At 39.9% G+C, this 14,376-nt stretch overlaps 1 protein-coding gene across 3 annotated transcripts in view; it reads right to left on the bottom strand.

Moving 5' to 3' along the window:
• XPO1 (exportin 1) overlaps nucleotides 1-12,527 on the bottom strand; it is a 43,809-nt gene extending 31,282 nt beyond the window's left edge. Inside the window, exons 1-3 of one of the 3 annotated variants that reach the window (XM_060026524.1) lie at nucleotides 12,067-12,527; nucleotides 8,594-8,725; nucleotides 3,014-3,115 (exon numbers count right to left, since the gene is read on the bottom strand). In XM_060026524.1, coding sequence (XP_059882507.1) covers nucleotides 3,014-3,115; nucleotides 8,594-8,719 — 228 coding nt within the window. In that variant the 5' untranslated portion in view covers nucleotides 8,720-8,725; nucleotides 12,067-12,527. The other 2 variants (XM_060026525.1, XM_060026526.1) reach the window with 2 other exon arrangements.
• Nucleotides 12,528-14,376: the final 1,849 nt, after the last annotated feature.

Raw genomic sequence — 14,376 nt, 5'->3', positions numbered from 1 at the left:
GAGCAGCAAGACAGCCCACGGGTTTAATTTTAAATTTTAACCCCACCCTTAGAGTTGCTATTTCTACTAATTTAAAGATAAACTTTTGTGCACAGTCAAAATAATACACAAATGAATGTTGCAATCTGTATCTACCTTTCAGGTATTCCTTCCAACTATAAAAATGATAACTAAAAATGTAAGAACGTTAATAAATACAAATACCACTTTCAAGCCATTTTGTCCCTCCTGTTGATTACTCACTCTAAATAGTCAACAATATTTATAACAATTTACAAGACTACAGGAGTTACTACCCAAAATCATTACCATGACCAATTAGTGTGGATAGACAGGAGGAAGAAAAGGGTCAAAACTGTTGTGGTATGCTTCAACTGGTTGAATTAGGGAAGAATCAGCCATAATACCTGAAAGGTAAACTCATTCATATATAGACATTTAACCTCAGATTGCAAGTTTTGGCTGAGAATAAGAGTTCATCTTTAAAATGGTTAGTCATCACACAATAAAATAGGAGCATTAGTATTTCAACCAAAGGGATCATGTGAATGCACACTTTATCCAAAGCACAATATAGACTGTCCCAAACTACATTGTGCTCAAACAGTGTTTTTGCTGTTTTCTTTCATTTTTAACATTTCATACTTTTTAGGAAAAATTTGCCATTTCAACCCAAATCCTACATTTACAGAACATTCCTTAAAAAGACTTCAAAAATAAAAACAAGGCCAAAGCAAAATTCTGAAATTACAAATTTGATGCCATGCCAAAAAAGTTTCATAATCAGCAGTAAATGGTGAAGCTTTCTTTCCTGTTCATTTACCTCTCTTTATAGATCTAAGTTTCAGACAAATGTAAATAAACAAAAAAGGTTAAGTTTCTCATTGACTAAAATTCTAAATTAACTTTTAAAAACATACTACCCTAAACTTGCTTTAAATTAATTCTAAAGGCATGAAATCAGAGTGTCAAAAGTTTTACTAAGTCAAAACAAATGCACTTCTTACTACATGGAATATATACCCTCTTGCTAATTCTCAACCAATTACAAAGATCTTTAAGAAACTAAGACACAAAACCTGCCATAAATACACCAGTTAAGAAGTACTAATCTTAATGATAACTTAACCATATTTAGCCAATGTATTTTCAGCCTACCCTTTTTAACTGAAGGATATCCCCCCCTTCATTGTTGCCTTTATTTACTTCTGCCTTTATATCTGATACTGTTACCTGAATTACCTATTTACTAACCTCTAGTCCTTTCTCCAACTGTAAAAAAGTAGCACAAGCTTGCTGAAGATACAATTCATCTTTTCATCTTTCCGCAAACAGGTCTGAGGCAGGAAGCCCAATAAAAGCTTTTCACTACTTAGTTCAAAGGAATACATAGATCACCAACATAGTACCCTAAAACCCAATCTCTCCTAGACATTAAGACTCTACACATGATGAGAATTCACATTTCTTTGAAAAGGAGTATTTTGATTAAAAAATCTGAAGTGATAGCCAAATCTGAGGGCCAATGATAAATAACTACTTTGGAAATATACATAAATAATCCAAATATCATTCTGAAGTATTAAGTTTCTGCTTTACACCTCAGGACTTGAGAAATCCACTGCTGAGTTATGAAGATGAGGGACAGAGAACAGCAAAGACTAAATGAAAAAAATAAATGCATGAAATGATCCCTATGGTAGAAATTTCTACTGAGCCCTTAGAAATACTTATTTTACGCATTGAATTCCCCTTTCCCCTCCCACCGCCCATGAAACAAAAACAATTGATGAACAGAATTCAGTTAAAGGGAATCAAAAGGGTAGACCTTGTGGAGGCCTGCCGTCAAAGCCTAGCTGTGTCAGTTGCACAGGAAGACACCCCTTTTCTTCCTATTACAAGCAATCAACATAATGGAACATTATGATTAATATCAGGTAGTGTTAACATCTTTAAAGAAAAAAAAATGATTGCATAAAAGCCAAATGTCATAGTGCATAAATTTAGCACCAAATCATTTGTAATTTATGTAAATGGAAGAATTCTTTACCTGTTGCTTTCTTTCTGTTCCTCTAATCATCTCATTTTTCACAAGACAAATTTGAGTTTTTAAAAATACTGTTGATAAATCAACTTAAACATTAGTAATGTCTGTCAGTATAAAAAGCAAAATTTACCAGGCAAGCAAACAGGCAAACACTGTTATGTTACTTAAGGTTAGCACTTTGAGGAAGTTCTGGACTGTATTTTTGCCCTAAAATTTATAAGATGTCAAAACTAGTTAATATTTTAAAACTGTTAATTAACACAGTCTGATTTCAGAAACAGAGGTGAACATGGCTACTTTCTGTTTTAACACAATGTATACCAAGTGGAAACCTTGTGTGTATTTAAACAGAATGCCATGCATGGTATTTTACTACTTTAAGGCAGTTTAAAGAGAAGTGTGAATCATCAAGCCTAAACAGTCAAAACACATTTTGATCAACCCTTCTGTTCAAACTTAAGAAAAAAGGACCCAAATGATAACATTTTCAATTGCAAATAAAAACTGAGTGCTGTCCCATTAAAAGCATTGGTACCATGGAGTAGGGTTTTACGCTGCCCACACAACTTGGTTTTGGAGGTGCCTAGCCTGTGTTATATTGATTACTTGCCCAAAATAATTCCTCTGATGTTATGTTTCATCTCTGAATAACATTCAGAATTTATGCCGAGATCTGTACACATATTCTAAAAAGAAAAAAAAAAAAACCAAACCAAAAAAAACCCCCAAACAACAACAAAAAAAAGCCACCTTGCATACTAGTCCCAATTTCAAAACTCCATTTATAATTCTTAGGACTATTTGCAAGAATTCATTCTATGTTTAAGGCTAAATTTTGAAATAAGTTAACATTATTAAATGATTTGAGATAACAAATCCTAATACTAAAAATGAGATACCTTCCTCAAAGTTTATGACTGGAAGAAAAGAAGAAATAATGGATTTAAAAAACCACCACTTGCTTACTTTCGTGTTCATATTCTGTGAAAATTCCAAAATTGTGTCGACTCTTGTCCATGCATCAGGATGCTCCTTTAAATGTGTCAGTACTTCTTGAGCCATTCTTTGCTAAAATAGTATACAAAAAGAATTTTAAGCTAACTTGTTCTTTCGAATGGTATTGAGCAAGGCACAAATTCTAATAGAACAGTGATTTTATCAACTTTCAGAAATACTCAAGAAACTAGTCCTTATAGAAATAAAAATGTGTCCATTATCAACTTTAATTAAGAATGGGTACAGGGCTTCCCTGGTGGCGCAGTGGTTAAGAATCCGCCTGCCAATGCAGGGGACACGGGTTCGAGCCCTGGTCGGGGAAGATCCCACATGCCGCGGAGCAGCTAAGCCTGTGTGCCACAACTACTGAGCCTGCACACCACAACTACTGAAGCCCATGTGCCTAGAGCCCGTGCTCCACAACAAGAGAAGCCACTGCAATGAGAAGCACACACACCGCAACTAGATAAAGCCTGCGCGCAGCAACGAAGACCCAATGCAGCCAAAAATAAATTAACGAATTTAAAAAATTAATTAAAAAAAAGAATGGGTATATTCTTTTTAAACAGAAAAGTGTTTTCTTCCCCTAATCTGCTTTATTTGGTATTCTCAAAACTGAACTTAAATTCAATCAATTATCTACTCCAACATAAACGGGTTCTCAGCACACAATCAACCAAAAGCAACATATAAAAATTCACATCTACTTAGATAAGTTATGTAATGGCACACTCTGGTTTATAAGAGTCACCAAGATATCTTTAACAAACTTTATCTGTAAAACTATATTTCAGGGGAGACAGATAAAAGCTAAGTCTAAGTAAGTCTACAACTCTCTAATACCTGTTGATACACATAAAACATTAAGATCCTTTTAAAGCAGTATTTTCAGTTTATTGTAAACACACCTTTGTCTCCGAAAATCCTTTAATTTCACATATTAAATCCTTGCTTATTTTGAAAATTTTCTTTTTTTGCTTTTGTATTTCTAAAATGCAAACCCAGAATATTTAAACCTATGAAACCATCATCTAGAATTAACAAATGTTAAGATTTTGCTGCACTTGTCTGTTTTTCTTTTAAACATAAGATCTAAAACTTATGGAACTTTGTACCTTTCTTCAGCGCCATTTCCTTCCTTTGTTCCTTCTTTAGAGATAATCATTTTCATGACTTTGGTGTCTTTTCCTGTCTGTATTTTCACAGCATGTGTATGAATTTCATATAGTTGTGTGGTTACTAAATTTTATATAAATAGTATATTGTAGAAATCCTTCTGCAGTTCGCTCTTTCCATTTGACATAGTTTCTTTCCCTCGGCTTCACTGAGATATGATTGACAATTGAGAGTTTTAAAGATCTAGCCATGTTGACATTATCCAGTTTCTTCATTTTAACTGTTAGTTTTTCACACAATATGAACACTACATTTTATCAAAGGCTGATAAGTCTACTAATTTTTTTCAGGAAGCAACCGCTTAATCTTTTTCACCTTTATAGGCTGTTTTGTAGCTCAACTGGATCCTCCCTAATTAACTTTTACCTATTTCTATCACATGTTGTAACCAAAGAGTAAACTTTTATGGTTTTAAAATTTGGCAATTATCCTTCTGTTAGATCATTTACTTGATCAAGGGTTTGATTCTATGGGTTAAACAACGAAGCATCAAAAGGAGGGGAGAAAAGCATTCTTATTTAAACCATCTCTGACACAGACACCTCATAATCTTTAAGTTGGCTTTTATTCCAATTTACAAAAAAAATAATTTTCTCTTGTGGCTTTTTTTTTTTTTTTTTGTGGTACGCGGGCCTCTCACTGTTGTGGCCTCTCCCATTGCGGAGCACAGGCTCCGGACGCGCAGCCTCAGCGGCCATGGCTCATGGGCCTAGCTGCTCTGCGGCATGTGGGATCTTCCCAGACTGGGGCATGAACCCGCATCCCCTGCATCTGCAGGCAGACTCTCAACCACCGCCACCACGGAAGCCCCTCTTTTGGCTTTTATACACTGCTTATTGTTTAAAACGTTGACAAATACACACCCACTAAATTAGGTAATGGTTCTGTATCCTGACAATAAGACCAGAAATACTTTGGAACTTGAAAGAAAAATAAGGTGCCTGGGTTCCACCCTAAGGGTCTGGGATTAGAGCAAGTGTGTGAAGTCTTGAAATACAACTATACATTTTTTATTTGATTTATTTAAAGGGTTGTAATTGTATCATATAATAAGCAACCAACAAAAGGTAGAAAGAATGGTGATGTGAACTATTTATGGCCAAAGCCCATTTTAGCAGTGTTTTGATTCTCTTCCTGAGAATATCTAACTGGATAGACTTGCATATAAAACAGTAACAAATATTAAGAGGATAAGGTACATCAAAGATCCATGCCTAGTAAGTTATTTGGTCAAGATACAACTTTATCAGATTTTTTGAAGTGATGAGCATTCTACACATAAATGAATAGTTCCCACACTATCACCATTCATTTCCATCTCCCCATAAATCACGTTCCTTCCTTTTCAGTCATCCTTTTTGTTGTAATTTTACTCTCTAAAGTTATTGCTAGTATTTGCGTCCTTTTTTTCATTTGTCTTAATCCCACTGTCCTTACATAATATATCCTTTTCTTCTTTTAAAAAATATATTCCTTTATTAACTTAAAACCCCAGGAGGGGTTAAAAAAGGCACAAAGGGAAACGGAGGAGAGAGAAAATCTGGCATCTCCCTGTGTTACTAACTGAATGGTGAAAGTATTTTAGTTGCTAAGCAATAGATAAAAGAGTTCAAGACACTTAACACAGTACTGGAGAAAACACCCAACTCCAACATTTTTGTTTCCCTGGCGTCCTACTTGGCTAAAAATAGAAAAATGTTTATAACAGAAGGTAGTCCTAATATTACAGTGCTAATTATTCTACTATACTACCCATCTAGGCAAAAGTTCTATCTACAGATTAAAGGCCACCCTTCTAATAATTCCTTCCTCTCCAAAGTTACGAAATCCTTTTCAAAAAAGTTAGGCTACATACAGGTGAGTTTAAAGCTTAATTAGCATAATTTCTACTTGCTATTTTAAGTACATATTTTATGACAGACCAAAGCCAAACAAAAACTCCCCACCAAACCATATTTTAAAACAATGAGTTTGGGCTTCCATGGTGGCGCAGTGGTTAAGCGTCCGCCTGCCGATGCAGGGGACACAGGTTCGTGCCCCGGTCCGGGAGGATCCCACATGCCGCGGAGCGGCTGGGCCCGTGAGCCATGGCCGCTGAGCCTGCGCTCCGCAATGGGGGAGGCCACAACAGTGAGAGGCCCGCGTACCGCCAAAAAAAAAAAAAAAACACCCCAAACAATGAGTTTACATCACGTATGTGAAATCATCTTCATTATACTTTCAAAGTCCCCTTTAAACAGAATGGCTCCTAAATAGCAGTCACCGCTAACAGGTGCTTTACAAAACCTCATCACTAATCCTCCAGTCTCTTGCAAGGTAGGTAACTTTGTAGATGAGACTCTAGAGGAATGACTAGAAATCTTACTGGAATAAATTTAAGACATTTAACACTAAAAACATGTTTTCCGGGCTTCCCTGGTGGCGCAGTGGTTGAGAGTCTGCCTGCCGATGCAGGGGACACGGGTTCGTGTCCCGGTCCGGGAAGATCCCACATACCGCGGAGCGGCTGGGCCCGTGAGCCATGGCCGCTGAGCCTGCACGTCCGGAGCCTGTGCTCCGCAACGGGAGAGGCCACAACAGTGAGAGGCCCGCATACCGCAAAAGAAAAAAACAAAACATGTTTTCCACTGCAACCTTCAACTTTTTATTCAAAATAAAACCCCCAAGAAGTGGTATATAAAAAAATTGAACAAGGAAGTTTAAAGATATCACTTTCAGAAAAGGGGTTCTTAACTGCCTTTAAGCTCTAAGCCTGTTCCCTTATCCACAACAAATACCAACTTACTGATTATTCTTTATGCAACTGACTTGTCCCATGAGAAATCTAACCAGACATAAAATTCTTACTTTTGGTAAAGTTAATTTTGTCTTCATAAATGGAAATATCTGTAAACACTTTTCTAAATCTAGTCTTTATTCAAAAGTCAAATTTAAAACAAATCATTAAATCTCGACACTGTGAAACATTACTAAAGCAGTATTACAACATAGTCTTCATAATTACTTCTGTTATAAGCCTCGAACACTGGTCTATTTAGTCATCATACTTCTAGATGCTGTGAACCAGGTTGAAAAAGAACGAAGACTAAAGAGCAGTGGCAGCTTAATGATGTGATAAAATTAAATGCCTATCTTCCTAATGGCTTATAGACTTATGCTTCTAATATAGTCAAAGTTGAGCCCAACCTTACTTCATGTATTTCAACCTTACTGTCATACTTTCTTCCAAAAGCAGCTGCTTTCCATACATCCATGCTGGGATGAAATGGAGCTTAAAGCTCCATGTTGAATGTATGGTATGTGTAGTAAATACGGATACTTTTTCAGGAATGCTTTTGGAGACAAGAACACTGATCGAAAGCGCCTAGGAGTATAAAACTGCACTAACAACCTTACAAAATCACTGTAATTTTTTCCACTCATACAACTTTCATGGCCCTTTTTCCCTTTAAATTTTTTCTTTATTATAGTGAAACCAATGTTAGATTTCAGAAGGGAACAGAAATACTTCTGCACTTGCTAATATTTATACATCATGTTTTTTGGACTATCTATAAAAGATACTACTATATCCACCTTTCAGAGGTTTCTAAAAAGTATCAAACTAGCCAGGGTTTAACTATGCAAATATAAATTAATGGCTTGACGATACATTATCTACCAGAAATGCACTTTTTGGCAACAAAATTTTACTAATAAGATATCTCTCACGTCACCTTATAAGATTTTTTTAATCCAGGAACAGAAACTTTTACTCGTTTAAAACTTTATTAGGTCCACAGGGTGCAGATTGAAGATTGTCCAGTTTCTTGTACCATAAAAAAATTTTTAAATTTACAAACATGCCTGTTTTTTTTAAAAAAAACCCCAAACCTTAAACTGATCAAAACATAGATTAAGTGTAAGATAATTTCCTATTTTAACAGTTAGCACTTTTACAAGTGCTAAAATTCAAACAATGTAAAGATACCTGGTATTGTGGGATATTTAAAACAAGTTTTATCTGTGAAGTACTTCTGCAATTTAAATGTTTCAAAAACAGAAGACTCATATTAACTCCAAATACATTAAATATATAAGGGACATACAACCTCTAATATCTACAAAACATTTAATACATTGGGCTATATCTTTTATTAAATGGGGTAAAGGTTGCTGAAGAACAGAACAAGTATAATAAAAATATTCCAAAACTTCCCACTCTAAACCATTTCAAAATGTAATGCAATTTCTTTCTCCAGACCACCTCTCAGAATATATAATTCCAATTTAATACAAACTATGGGATATTTTTAAAAAGGTGGTTATTTAAAATTTTATTCTAAACTCAACAACTTTATTACTCTGCAATAATGTTTTGATCAGCTACTTTACCTGGGCTCCTTCTCCGTGGTATAAGCAATTCACCACGTTGTCTAAAAGGTTGATATCCAGTTTTTGGCTGAAATCAAGCAGCTGGCGAGCTGCATGGTCTGCTAACATTGTCATAATTGCTGGCATAGATTACTGAAAATAAAGAGAAAGAATTTAAGGCGCCTATGAAGTTTTGATATTGTCAAAAAGTTTCTACTCAAGTTATTTTACTTCAACCATGTTCTTACAAATATTTTACTTTGTATTTCAGAGATTTTACCTAAACAACTGACATAGTAAAAGCAGATAAATGCTGAAGTTACTTAGGTACTCCACAACTGCATTCATCATTAGGGTTCACTTTATTTTTACACCCCAGAAAAATCATACTGTTCTTTCTACTAACATGTATATAAAGTTACCCTAACCCGTTTTAAAAATGATTATTAAAGAATTTATGGTCCTAAAACCTGATACAATTTAAAATCTTGATCTCGAAAATTTTAAATACAGATTAAGTTCAAATGGATCCCCGCCCCCCGCCCCAAGTAAGGTCTTCTAGTTCAGTAAAAGCTCACTTTCCCTCATTTCATGTTACCTTAATTTTTAAGATATATTGAAGACGCTAAAAATTAAATGTGGTATAAAGATTTTCCTATATATAGCAATGATTAGCTAACAAGTCTAACAAATCTGGTGTCCTTAACCTCTATAGAACTTAAGCTTTTGCACTCAATTAAACCATTTATATTTGTTTCTTTCATCCATGAATTTGTGGAGATTTAAATTACAAGCGTACAAGCTCCTTCAATATATGTTCTAGGAAAAAAAACTATGGTTAATATGTCAAACAAGATTTTTTTTAATTTCCAAGTACTGACTGGCAAAACAAAAAGCTGTAAAATCTTGCTATTTTCTAAATAAGACTAAATTCTACCATAACAGAAAAATGAGCTTCTTCACCTCAAGTAATGTACTGGCTAAAACCTACTGGTTCATATGCAATGGTACCCCTTTAAGAGGATTCTACTCCAAGATGCTGGCACACATGCACATTCTTGTTGCCCAGCCTTATAAAAATCTTTCCTTTTGCTTTTTCTTCAAAGCCAGTGCCACTTAAGTCTGACTGGCTAAATCAGCACTCCTCAAACTTTTTGGGGTTAAGATGCCTCACAATCAGAGGAACAGGATAGCTGTTGCCAAATTTAAAAAATTCACAACTTGTATACAATTACAGACGATTCAGGACACCATGAAAGCCATGCATGAAACCTTGAGCTAAGTACCCCTGGTTTACTGTACTTAGACCCAACAAGGTCAGATGGTCATCTCTACTTCTCCCTCTCTTAACCTTCCAAGATCAGGAAATGGGTGGCTAACTTAATTACATTATGTTTGGACAAAGCAGCTTGTTAGGAAAAAGGCGTTATTTCTTGTCTATTTTATAACAGGTAAAAAAACGTTAACAATGGCAGCAATTTTAAGTCAAATGTTTTATTTAACGATAATATCAGTTACAATAAAGTAGAAGTCTGAAGGATCAGTTAGGTTAGATATAATGTAAAAACTGAGAAATTATGAGTTCGAGGAATTTTATTCCTCTTAAGTCCTTCCATCCACTGTTGACAGTAAAAACTGGTGAGATTTCAAAAATTTCTACAACAGTTATTAAATGTATTTTTAATGCAAAATACCTGACATACACAATCTTTGATCTAAATACTAATAGGAAAAAGAAAATATATATTTCACAAACGGAAGTGTAAATTTACCCCATTCAAGTGCCATACAATTTCAAAGGATCAGACAATCTTAAAAATTGAGGCTGAAAAGCAATGTCCACAAAACCAAGATCTATACATCAAATGTTTTCGATTGGGGGGGTTAAAAATTGAACGAACTTTTATCCTATTTCATCCTATCATAATTTAATAGCCAAAACGAGAAAGAATAAAGTGACTCTAAAAAGTTTCATTTTCAAGCACATTGTCCTTACAAAAATGAGACAAATTCCTGTGAAAAAAAATCAGGTTTAGAATAGAAGCTTGTGTTAAATACAGCAGGGTATGCCACCCTAAAAACTAGCGGCTATCTTCGAAATGACCTACCTATTCTCGAACCGTACGTAGTACAGAAATGGCGGCTTTCTAGTCAATGCCAAGCACATTTAGTCTCCCAAATCAAACAGCTTCCAAAACATTCTTTCCACTAACAGCAGTGTCCCACGCGCTTAAGATACACAATCAGGCAGACAGCAAACAGCCGTAGCGGGAGAGGTGAAAGAAACCACAAAACCTTTTCCTTCTCCTTGGGACACTCAATCCTAAATTCCACTCAGTGTATAGCAAATATAAGGTATTATCCAGCCACGTGGTGACTCTACAAGTGACTACCAAAATACCTTCACTGCCACTTCAAACTGAATAGGCAGGCAACTACACACTGCCAGCTCCCATCCAAAACCCAAAAAATCATAACCGTTAATGATAACTACATAGTAGGTCAAAAAACAAGTCGCTGCAAGGAGAAAGACTGCTACTTTAGATTGTGTGGGCAATTGCCTGCTTCATTGAGTAGAAACACACCTCACTAAGGCCCGCCCTCCCTTCTCTTCCCACCCGAACCGATGTGCAGCACTTCTAACTATAGCATACTGGAGCACGCACTCACCCCGCCCATACTCGGGAGAAGGCATTTAGACCAGGCGCCTGAAGTTCACCGCCCCATTCTCTATGCAGCATGGCCTCTGCGTGGTCAGAGGAGGTCCGGACTGGGCAAATCTCTCATGCTTCCCCCAGTACACCACTTTCTCCCACCCACCCCAAACTCAGACACGGGAATGAAAGAGAATCAGGGTATTATCCACTGTACAATGCCAGCAGTAAATGAGTCGATCACTTTACACACGCAAGTCCCCCCAAACAAACTACAGCACAGAACCTCATCTGCACTTCCCTGAAAAAATCAACTAACCTTTCCTACTTCTAATTCTACTCCGTAAAAAACCAGAGATTCTGAGTTTCCCTGCAGGAGGAGCAAGGACTTAAGAGCCCCTCCCTCCCGCGATCCCAAGCTCTCCACCGAGGGGCCACGTGATGCAGGCGGACGTTTCAATGCTGCTGCACTAAATATTTCTGGAAACTTCCACTCCTAATAATTTACAGAAATGTTCCTGAAATCACCCCAACTTCTCCCCAACCCAAGGGGCTGGGTAAGCCCTTCCACCCCCGCGCCGGGCCCCACTTCACTACCACGCTCCTTGCCTTCCTCCACCGCTACCCGCACACGCGAATGACCCAGCAAGCGCTCCCCTCCCGCGGCAGCCTCCCCGCCTCCATCCCCCAGCGGCAGAAGCGGCTCCATTCAATCGCAGGCTCTGCTGTGGGCCCGCCGCCGCCTCCCCGGTTCGCCTCCCGCGGACGCCGCCGCGCCCCACGCCAGCCTTCTCCCGCCCTGCCGCCCGACCCTCGACCCCGAAGACACAGTCGACTTACCCAGAGATTGAACCAACTGCTTCTTCCTTCCTTGTCGGGGGATTAGGGCGAGGGAGGATGGGGGAGGGAGAGGGGAGGAAATCAAGGTGGGTTTCACAGTTTTCCCACCTTAAAAAAGGAAATTAAAAAAACGAAGAGGATAAGAGCAAAAAAAGCTCAACAATATTTACTATTTCAGGGACACCTCCCCCCGATACACACACCCGCCACCCCCCCAAAAAAGGAGAATTAATCTGTGGAATAAATGCTCCCGCCTGGCTAGGGAGTGAGGGAAGGGGGAGGGGAACGGGGTCAAGTCCCAAAGATTCTGCCCCAGGGAGACCCTCCAGCTACAGGCGGCAGCAGGAGCGGCAGGAGTAGGGGCTGTAGAGTCCACACGGCCGGGGGACGCTCTGCTGCCAGTTGCAGTCCGACTCCCCCCTACCAAAATACGGCTCCCTCACGCGGCTCCGGCGCTGGGCCCCCCCCACCCAGGCTCGCCTAAACTTTCCCCCCTTCTCCTGCTCCTCAGCGACTGGTGGTTCCCCCCTCCCCCTCTGGGTGGTTGCACGGACTGCAGCAGCAAAGACTGGAACAGGCACCACCGCCGGGGCTGTAGCTACTGTTGCTCTTGCTGATGCTGTAGCTCCCGCTGCTCCTGCCGCGGCCGCTGCAGCCGCTTCTCCCCCTCCTCCTAGTGCCTCAAACTCGGAACCGGTTGAAACCGGTTCAGACTGGGAGATTCCATCTCGGTTGAGTTTTCAGCCCATGGCGCCGCGGAGCGTTTGGAACCTGGGCCTCCGCCCCCAGCCCGCCCGCCCATTGGCCGGTTCCAGCCACAGCCGCGCCATCAGCCTACCTCCTACTGGCCAGCTCGCCCGTCAATCCCACCTCAAGGCTCCACACAAGCCCGCCGCTTCGTCCCCCGCCTCTTTCCAGCAGCGATTTGCCCGCAGAGTGGGGGAGGGGAAGAGGGGCGGGTCGCAAAGGAGCTAGGAGGAGGGTGGAGGAGGAGGAGGTGGGACGAAGAGCTGAGCCCTGCAGAGAGGAGAGCGAAGAGAAGCCGCGCGGAGGATTGGTTCGAGCGAGCTGTCAATCAAACGTAGCCCGCCCTCGACTTCCCGCCCCCTCCCGCCTCTCCCCCTCCCAATGCTTAGCCCGCAGGCCCGGCCTTTCCGGCTCGCTCATTGGCTGGGCGCCTTTGGTGACGAAGAGGGTGGGGCGCAGCTCCTGAGCTGGTGGTGGCGCGAGTTTGAGCGCGCCGCGCGGTAGCCCGCTTTCGCTCGGCTTCTCCCGGACCCGCGCTGGCCCGCCCCCGCCGGCTCCCGCCAACATGCGGGGCCTGAGCCTGTCGGGATCGGGACCCGCCCCTCTGATGGGGGCTGCGCTACTAAAAGGGAGGGCACAGGGAATTGTTTTTTTAATCGGGGAAGGGTGGGGTGGAAAAAAGGAGCGAAAAGAACACAACGGAGGCCAACTAATTGTAGGCCCCGGACCTCTAATCCATTTTAAAGGCCTGGGTTTGGGGCCAAGATGTTGAGAGGTTGGGGTGAGGTGTGGGGTGCGCACTCTTGGCGCCTCGTGGTTTTCTCGGAGACATGGGAAAGATACTTAGTTCTGGGGCAAGTCCCCTTCAAATTGTAACTCGGTTTCTCCCTAGGCTGGAATTTGGCTTCTTTAACAACCGATCCTTCCTAAAAATTAAGACGCTGTAATCCCTGTAATTGGTTTAACATCGTCTGTTTTTTCTGGGTGAGCTTACATGCCAACTGCCCTTGATCTTCCCCTACCCTCGGTTTTTCCTTTCAGCATAGCTGCCCTTCGCATACTTCATGATCACCAAATAGTATTTTCTTTGAAAGTCGCACGCATTTGGCCCTTCATATGGTTGCCTCTCTTGTCCCCAAGTGCCCCTCCAAGTAAGCTTTATTGATTGTTCTTTGCTGAAGAAACACCAAGCAGCCCACCAAAGTTTAGAAGGCCCATTGTGCCACCAAGAGGTTGATAAATGATTTATTAAATCAACACTCTTTTCTCCAGCAAATCCTCACTCACAGTGGACAAAGGCTTACACCAAAGCATAACTCCCTCACCCTCCAATAGATTTACCAAAATGATATTGGATTACTTTCAGACCTGAGATTTTTATTCATTGCCTAACCGAACAATATCAAGCCAAAATATATAATATATATTATACATACACTGATCATATGGAATACCTACATTCTATTTCCGGAAAAGTGGGGCTGTCCTGTTTTTTAAAAAGTTTTTCCCTCCGCATTTTCAGCTCCTGGAACAGGCCACTGTTTTTTTTAGATGGCAGAATAA

Source organism: Delphinus delphis, chromosome 12 (assembly GCF_949987515.2).
Source record: "Delphinus delphis chromosome 12, mDelDel1.2, whole genome shotgun sequence".
Taxonomy (NCBI): domain Eukaryota; kingdom Metazoa; phylum Chordata; class Mammalia; order Artiodactyla; family Delphinidae; genus Delphinus; species Delphinus delphis.
This window is presented reverse-complemented; position numbering and strand designations above follow the sequence as displayed.